At 39.4% G+C, this 9,273-nt stretch overlaps 1 protein-coding gene across 1 annotated transcript; it reads left to right on the top strand.

The window, feature by feature from the left end:
- Positions 1 to 3,218: 3,218 nt before the first annotated feature.
- LOC120547358 (extracellular calcium-sensing receptor-like) lies at positions 3,219 to 8,705 on the top strand. The gene is made up of 8 exons (XM_039782920.1): positions 3,219 to 3,340; positions 3,835 to 4,129; positions 4,234 to 4,523; positions 4,783 to 5,078; positions 6,716 to 6,921; positions 7,056 to 7,277; positions 7,591 to 7,714; positions 7,807 to 8,705. The coding sequence occupies exons 1-8, from the start codon at positions 3,234 to 3,236 to the stop codon at positions 8,703 to 8,705; spliced, it is 2,439 nt and encodes an 812-aa protein (XP_039638854.1). The 5' UTR covers positions 3,219 to 3,233.
- Positions 8,706 to 9,273: the final 568 nt, after the last annotated feature.

Genomic DNA, 9,273 nt, shown 5'->3' with positions numbered 1-9,273 from the left:
GAACTGCAACAAACACTAATTGACACACCTGTAGAACTCCATTCACATCAGCGATCTAATTGGCCAGCTGATCAGACCACTCCCAATAAAAGGAGGCTAGATCTCTTACCAGGGGGGACAACGCTCTGGATGGATGGACGTGCCGTGTGCTGCAGCGGCCTGACTTGCTGATCTTCTTTGCCCTCGGTGTTGCTGCTGACGGGATCTCCTGTGCCCTGGTGGAACCGACTCCCAAACTCTGCAATGTCAACGCTCACAAAACTCTGACTAAAGGAAAGTGGTCCTTTTCTCCCACACTGATGAGTGTGTATGTTTTTAGCATTTGAGCTAAAGGAGCCGTTTTTAGTCGTTTATTTCTGTGAAGGTGCCAGATCCAGGGGCCGATGGCAGAGCAGCGGTATCGGCAGTATTGTTGATGGGCCCACATGAAGTGATACGAAAGGAAAGTTGTCACTCTATAGTCACCTGAGACTGTTTCAAGGTTGCCGGGCTACGAGCAGGCTGCACATTGATTTTACAATTTCTCCAATAACAGAAGCAGAACAGCACCACAGAATTCCTGGTCCCGTATCTCTGGATTGGAATAGACTATTCGAAACCCCGCTTGTCCTTCTTCACTGTGTTGGTGTGGCCCGGAATCCGAATCTAGATTAATTTAAAATTAACAGACCCAAACCAATCTGTTACATTTACAGTTAATATTTTACTTGAACAGTGAAGTTCAAGTAAAATGAATTTGTAGTGCAACCTGAAGCCAGATGTAGCTATCAATCCAACAACAAAATAAAGTCACCTTCAGGAGGAATACAAAAATAAAAAATGTAAGTAAACAGAGCAAGTGCAAAAAGAGTAGTGTATGAGAGATTAACCTGTATTTGCTTCTTTTTTTTAACAGTAGGTAATATGAATATGCTCTTGTTTAACATCCAAGCTCTTCTCCCTTTAATTTAACTTTTATTTGTATCTAAAGGCTGGTTAAGCACAGTAGGGAGGAGAAGTTGGACAGTTTTTTTTTTTGTCTCGTTCCAGTGAATGGCACATCTGGGTGATGGTGTTGGATATGCGTTAGCATGTTAGATGTATTTCCACTCACATACCCAACAACTGCTGAACAACGCCAACACACAGTCCTTGTCTTACTGTCGCCACTCTCTCGCTTGTAGCTTACTACTGTAACCGACCCGAAGACGGAAGTTTTCGAGGCAGGGACTAGTGATGTGCGGATCAATACTAAAGTATTGATATTTACGATCCCAAAGTCTCCTGCTCTAGTATCGATTCTCATAAAAAGATCGATATTTAAACTCAGTAATTTGGAGTGAGTGTTTATAAGTAACTTGTAGTCACCAGAAAAGTCTAATTATATCAGGTTAGGTTAAGGAACTACTTCTCCTTCCGCCAGTCAATTGTGTGTGCACTGCGGCTCTGTGACTGTTCAAGAGTTCCCCAGAATCCCAGCATTCTTACAACAAGCTAACAGAAAGCAGTTTGTTCAAATAGAAAATATTAGTGAAACATGAAGTAAGCTATCCTAATGAAATAAATGGAACAATGAGTAGCTTTCCCGAGATCAGTGCTAAGAGTGTATTGAGAGAGGCTGCATATAGCCCATAGTTAAAACTAATAGAATTTAGAGGGATCTTTTTCGTCCGCCTGGACATCATACTGACATCATACAACAACTCCTAGTCATGGCAGGGCGGACAATAGACAAAAGAACAATTTCTACCTCCATCTGTATTCTTTACTTCCATCTACACTCCATTTGCACTGCTTACTGTGACTACTGTGTTATACGATAATTAGATTTTTAATATAGGTTTAATCTATGTATGTTTCATAGTTTTTTTTTTTTTCTTTAAAAAAAAAAATTTTTTTTTTTTTTTTTTTTATTTCCCCCCCCCCCCCCCCGGTTTTTTTTTTTTTTTTATAAAAAAAAAAAAAAGTGTTATCGCACATCACTTGCTTTTTTTTTTTTTTTAATTTTTTTTTTTTTTTTTTTTTTTTTTTTTTTTTCCATACCAACCTTTTTTTTTTTTTTTTTTTTTTTTTATTTTTATTTTTTTTTTTTCTTCCCTTAGGGATGGCACCAGGCGGGAAGGCAAGGCAAGGCTCCAGGCTGCAGCCATACAGTCTCAAAGTTTTCCCAAATTTGCGATCTTAAAGGCGGGTCCTCTAACTCTTGTGGGTCGCCACTCGCCACCACTCGCCATGCTCGTCCTTTCGTGCTGCTATCTTTGACTCACTCACTGGACCGTCGACCTGACAAAAAACTGCATGTAGCCGGAGCTCGACTAGCTTCAGAGCTAAGGGGAGCTACAAATTAAATGTCCCTAGAACTCGCGTATCTAACAGTAGTTCCGCATTATATTAGTTCTGCATAACATTAATTAATTTGCAGGCAAGTTTTAAAAAACGTCGTTTTAGCTAAGTTGGAGCTCTACATGTAGCTGTAGCAGCTCTGTGTTACTAGCACCAATTTGGCTCGTTTTCTTTCTATCGACTGTACTAGCATATTTATAGCAATCAAGATTAACGTAAGAATTGGCTGGAGTTCTCCTTTAAGATGGCAACATACAGTATGTATGCTGTGCACATCCAACAAAGTCTTCACCTTGTCTAAAATAGGTTATTTTTGCATTTAATATTTTCTTAATTGTCATTTTGTGAATGTCCTTTTAATGTTGATGTTGTATTTTATAAATATTACTTCACATCACATGGGCTGAAAATATAAAAATTAAGTGAATAAATTAAGTCCAAATTCACAACATAAACTTTAATTTATTATGAAATATTTATCTTTTAAATATTATTTCTGTATCTGCATTTTTTTAAATGGGATTAAAAGTGCGCATTTGTTAGGATTAACTCTAATGTAAGCTAAATCAAAGCCAAATAGATAAAACGGTAGGACTGGATAAGGCCATCCTCTCTCTGATGTAAAGTAAACTGACGTACAGTAGATGGAGGAAGGATTTGTCTGAAAATCTATAAAGCAGACATGCCCACATGCTCACAGTTGAGGGATGGAGATCTCCGCTCTCTGTATTGGCCTGATCCTGTCTCTGGGTTTGTGTGAACTGAACTCAGCTCTTGCCTTGAATGGTTCTGAGGATGGTGTTAAACAAAGGGCTGGGCTTACAGAAGATAGGACTGGAGCTGGGGTCAGCACTCAGACTTCATCTGTGAAATGTAAGCTCCAGGGTACCACTCGTCTCCCTGTGTTCTCAATGGATGGTGACTACGTTATTGGGGGTGTTTTGTCCATACACTACAACATGCAAACAGTGAAGCATAACTACACCACCATGCCTGAGCCACTAAGATGTACAGGAAGGTTAGTAAGAGGGAGAACTGGGGGATAAGAGGATGTTAGACTATGTTGTTGTTGTGATTTGTATCATGTGCTTACAATTGTGTTGCAAGTTTTGTGTTGGACTGAAAAAAATAATATTTGGTCATATATATTTCATGTATTATATTCACAAATTCACAAATTTGAGTTTGATATGAAAAAAGCATTTTTGAACATTAACTGACAGATTTTGTATAAAAACTGACATATATTTAGGAAGATAGAAATAAATTAAGACTATGGACTAACTATTTTTTAACCATGCAATAGGATTCTTGTACATTTTTGACTCATATTTACTCTTTTGAATTTTGGTGTTCAGGCACTCTTTGATGCCTGTACAGTATTTTGTTCACATATGGGCAGATATCAGCCATTGTCAATAACTATGAATTGCAATTTCCCTTTATTATTACAACTATTTCTCTTTAAGTTGTGAATGTCCTTGATTAAGAGACTTGAGTATCTGTGTGCAGCATTAACACCCGTGAACTGCGCTTCTCACGTGCAATGATCTTCGCCATTGAGGAGATAAACAACAGCACGGAGCTGCTGCCAGGAATCAAACTCGGTTATCACATCTATGATGCGTGCGGCTCGGTGACCGTAGCGGTGCATGTGGCATTCCAGCTTTCAAATGGCCTGGATCCAGTGTTTTACACCGGTGACAGTTGCTCACAATCTGGTATGGTGATGGCTGTCGTTGGTGAGTCTGGGTCCTCGCCATCCATCAGCATGTCGCGCATCATCGGGCCCTTTAACATCCCTCAAGTAAATATTCTGAATTACTGGAGAAAAAAAAATTGGAATAGAGACCATGCAGTGCTGATTTTTTTGTGTGTCACGTTAATATTGACCCTGTTATTTTCCTTCAGGTGAGCTACTTTGCCACTTGTGCATGTCTGTCTGATAAGCAGCAGTACCCAAATTTCTTCAGAACAATTCCTAGTGATCAGTTCCAGGCTGACGCGCTGGCCAAGCTGGTAAAACACTTTGGCTGGACTTGGATAGGTGCTGTCCGGTCAGATTCGGATTATGGCAATAATGGTATGGCGTCTTTTCTGGACGCAGCACGCAAAGAGGGGATCTGTGTGGAATACTCTGAATCTTTCTATCGGACCCACCCACGTAGCAGGATCCAGAGAGTAGCTGACGTTATCCGCAGGTTTGATGTTCCCTGTGTTGACACTGACCTGCACACAAAAGCACAACAAAAATGTTCTGTAAATGTAAGATGGACGATTTTTTTATGTTCAGTGGCAAATTGGAAATGTTTCTTTTTTCATCACGTTAAAAATAAAAATGGTCAGTCAGACAAAATAGCCTGCTAAAGTTTCATGTAGGCTATCTCATGGTTGTTTGTGTTAACTTTCTTGTTATATATTTTAAAAAGTATACTGTATTTATTTTAAATGTCTCTCCAGGTCGACAGCTATGGTTGTTGTGGCATTTACATCCCCTGGAGAAATTAGAATCCTGCTGGAAGAGCTGTCACTTGAGCCCTCTCCACCTCGCCAGTGGATAGGCAGTGAATCCTGGGTAACCGCCCCAGACATGCTGAGGTTCAGCTTCTGTGCTGGAACCATCGGATTTGGCATTCAGAAATCTGTCATCCCAGGTCTGAGAAATTTCTTGCTGGATCTCTCTCCTTCTAAAGTGGCTGCCTCTCCAGTGCTTACTGAGTTCTGGGAGGATGCATTCAACTGCAGGCTGGGAAAAAGTGAGACATTTATGTTTAACATAGGAGAGGCATCCACAGTTGTGTCCTTGTGGACGTGTATTTTTTGTGGGTTTTTTTGTATTGTTTGAGTGGAGCTTCGTGTGTTTCTAGTTCTATTAAGGCTATCATACTGACAGTGATATCAGATAATTTAATTTATTTTAAACACGTCAGGCCGATCATGTCAGTATTTCATTATACTAATTTGTTGCCTTTTTTTGAAAGTGACTAATTGTCTGATGACTGATTTGTGTTGACATAAGCTAACATAAATAAAGATAAAAAAAAACAAAAATATGTCCTGATACAAACTGAAACAGCAACAATTTAAAAACAAAAAAGCGTATCTGCAAAACATTGCTTTGAAATGTGTTGTAAAATTATGTTTTACTAATAAATTAGAACTATGTAGATATATGGATTTCTGCAAGGCACGTTTAGCAGGTTAAAAAAACTAAAATAAATCAAAGACAACTCGAAGGGTGCTTGGAAAATGCAGACCACCATTTCTCGCAATGGTAATGAAAGTGTAAACTAATTAGCGTATCTGCCCTGTGATTCAGCTCTGATCAACAATTTAATGGGGTTTTCCCCTGGCCCATGATACAACCTTCTACCAAGTTTCATGAAAAGCAGGCCTATACTATGAAGCAAGATCAACATGCCCTGGATTTCTTTCAGTTACCAGGCTTCAGCTAACCTGACAACCGCGGTCCCGCATAACCCGTGTCAAGACGGTGGTTACCAACTAGTTCAATCAACCCAGGGTTTCCCAATCCAGCGGTGTGCTCGTTCACATAAAAGAGGCGGTGTTTGCACAGCACTACCAATCGCAAACATCTACCAGAGCCGCATATTTTATATAAGAAGAGCAAACTATAATTCTACATAAATATGAAGAACACAGACTCTGTTTTACAGGCAAAAGGCAATACAGTCGCTGCTTCCTAAAACAGGAAGGAAAGCTGGCAAAAAAATAGCCAACGCTGTTATGCGTAGCCTAAATCACAACGCTTATCAATATCACTTCCCTATCACTCAGGCACAAGATCTGACCATTTCTTTAGCCTATTATTTCAGTTGAAACCCTGGCAGTGATAAGCGATTGTGAGAGCAAATAAAATATATAACAACATAATTCAAACCGATGTGCGCATTGGCAACACACGGTTCAACAAGCCGACAAATAGCCTATACGTAATTCCCTTGGGTTGACTGTCTCCAAATGTTTAAACTTTTATGAGCGCACCTCTCTCTCTCTCTCCACGCACCGAGCTCCACCGGATCTTCTAAGAACGGTGAACGCTTTTACACCAGTTTTTCTCTAATCTCCAACATAACCTGCTCCCGACCAGGTTAGGTGTTCAGCCTAAGTTACCACAGCAATTGAACCCGGTAAGAAGTGATCCACCGTCGTGATACAGAAAACCCTGGGTTGAACCTGAAGTTAACTCTTTAACGTCAAATCTTGCTTCGTAGTACAGGCCTCTGTTGTTTTCCGTACTCCTGTTGACAAACAGACAAACTGAACCAAAAACATTACCCTCCTGCTGGAGGTAAACTAATAATAAACACATAGGGAAGAATAATAATGTAATATCACATATTATTGTCAAGGCCTTTGTCATGTGTTTTAGGTGCAGCCATAGACAAGAGATTATGTGATGGAACTGAAGACATAAAAACGCTCCAGTGCCCGTACACTGACACATCTCAGCTCCGAATCACTAACATGGTATATAAGGCTGTTTATGCAATAGCTCATGCCATTCATAAAGCAGTGTGTCAGGAAACAAATTCTACAACTCAGTGTGACAAATTCACCAGGATAGAGTCCAAAGAGGTCAGTTGAACATAAGTGAAAGCACCAATCCCCTTTTTTTGCCATAATGTACCTTTTCTGACATAAAATATTTGTTTTATTTGATGTTATTTACTTGCTCTCCCTCACTGTTTACCTTTATTTAATCTTTACAGGTTCTAACTCAGCTGAAGAAAGTAAATTTTTCCCGAAATGGTTATGATATGTCATTTGATGCCAATGGTGATCCAGTGGCCCGATACGAACTGGTTAACTGGCAAAAAGCTGAGAGTGGCAGCATTAAGTTGGTGACAGTAGGGCAATACGATGAATCACTGCCGGTGGGCCAGAAGTTCCAAATTAACAGAAACCTCACCTGGGTGGATGGTGGCACACAAGTAAGAAACACAAAAGCAATAATTTTACATAAATATGGCAATCTTGTAGGGTCTGATATGTGTACATTGAAAGAATTTTTGTTCACTGTAATTGTTCCTCCAATCAGTACTGAGCCTGCTTGTAACCAGTAGGCTACTGACAATGTAATCTACTTTAGAATGACAGATTATTCAATATTAAATAAATTAATAAATACATAAATAAATTAATATATGTGTCAATATAGTTCAATAAATAAATACCTATCTGTTAATCCTCAGAGCTTTAGGGCATACATGAATATGTATGAGTTTGTTTCTCTCTATGTGCCAGGTTCCTGTGTCAGTGTGCACTGACAGCTGTCCTCCAGGAACTCGTAAATTGCTGCAAAAAGGAAAACCCATCTGCTGTTACGATTGTATACTGTGTCCTGAGGGAGAGATTAGTAATGCTACAGGTATTTTTTTTCTCCTATACAAAGCCGATGTACTGTAAAAGATCAATTTAGAGTACGACTTTCTAGAAGGCCTTTTTGTTTTATTTTTTCAGATTCCCCTGATTGTTTTCCTTGCCCCAAGGAGTTCTGGCCTAATGCAGAGAGAGACACTTGTCTCCCCAAACCTGTAGAGTTTCTTTCCTACAACGAGGTCCTAGGAATCATCCTGGCTACATTCTCAGTTGGTGGTGCCTGTCTGGCCATTATAACAGCGGCTGTGTTCTATCGTCACAGGACATCCCCGATTGTCAGGGCCAACAACTCTGAGCTGAGCTTCCTGCTGCTCTTCTCCCTGACTCTATGTTTCTTATGTTCATTAACTTTCATTGGAGCACCCTCTGAGTGGTCCTGCATGCTGCGCCACACAGCGTTTGGGATCACCTTCGTCCTCTGTATGTCTTGTGTTCTTGGAAAAACAATAGTAGTGTTAATGGCCTTCAAAGCTACACTCCCAGGTAGTAATGTCATGAAATGGTTTGGTCCTCCACAGCAAAGAATGACTGTAGTGTCTTTCACGCTTATTCAAGTCTTAATATGTACTATTTGGTTGGGTCTTAGTCCCCCTTTTCCAATGAAAAATCTAACCATATACAAGGAGAGAATCATCCTGGAGTGTGCATTAGGCTCAGCTGTTGGGTTCTGGGCTGTGCTCGGGTACATAGGCCTACTGGCTGTCTTTTGCTTTGTGTTAGCTGTCCTAGCTCGGAAATTACCTGATAATTTTAATGAGGCCAAGCTCATCACCTTCAGCATGCTGATATTCTGTGCAGTCTGGATCACCTTCATTCCTGCATATCTCAGCTCTCCTGGGAAATTTACTGTTGCTGTGGAGATATTTGCCATTCTGGCCTCCAGTTTTGGACTAATACTGTGTATATTTACACCAAAGTGCTTCATTATATTGTTTAAGCCTGAGAAGAACACCAAGAAACATTTAATGAATAAAGATTAATCCTGAGATTCCAGAGGTTTGGACATTTTTAAGTTGGCAACATACATTATACAGCTTATGTTGTGGATAGTCTTTACATCGTGGATTTAAATATTTATAATCACAAGTTTGTTTTTACATTAAATATTTTCCTAATTGTAATGTCATTACATGAATGTCCTTTTAATATGTCTCATTTTAGAAATAGTCTTATCATTTAACTGAAAATGATATATAATTGATATTGAATAAAAAAATTCAAAATGCATAACACAAATGTGTGGTACTGAGTTCTGTCTCAACATTTTGATTCAATCATTGCTATTTTAATATTTTTGTAGATTTAATAAACAAGTTAAATCACTCAAATCTAAGTATGATTTAGAATGAGCATGCTCAGTTATAGCTTTATACAGTATAAAATAACACATGGCTAGGTAACATCAACAAGACTGCAAAGAGGCTGTGTAATAAATGTGTGGTAGTGTTAAAAAAGTGGTAGTCCTTCCTGGAACTCTCTTGGTGTAAAGCCTAACAGCAAAGCCTAAGAGTAAACCCTGGGAAATGGGTGGACGAGTAACGAGCAGAG

The sequence above is a fragment of the Perca fluviatilis genome, chromosome 2, assembly GCF_010015445.1.
Source record: "Perca fluviatilis chromosome 2, GENO_Pfluv_1.0, whole genome shotgun sequence".
Classification (NCBI taxonomy): Eukaryota; Metazoa; Chordata; class Actinopteri; order Perciformes; family Percidae; genus Perca; species Perca fluviatilis.
This window is presented reverse-complemented; position numbering and strand designations above follow the sequence as displayed.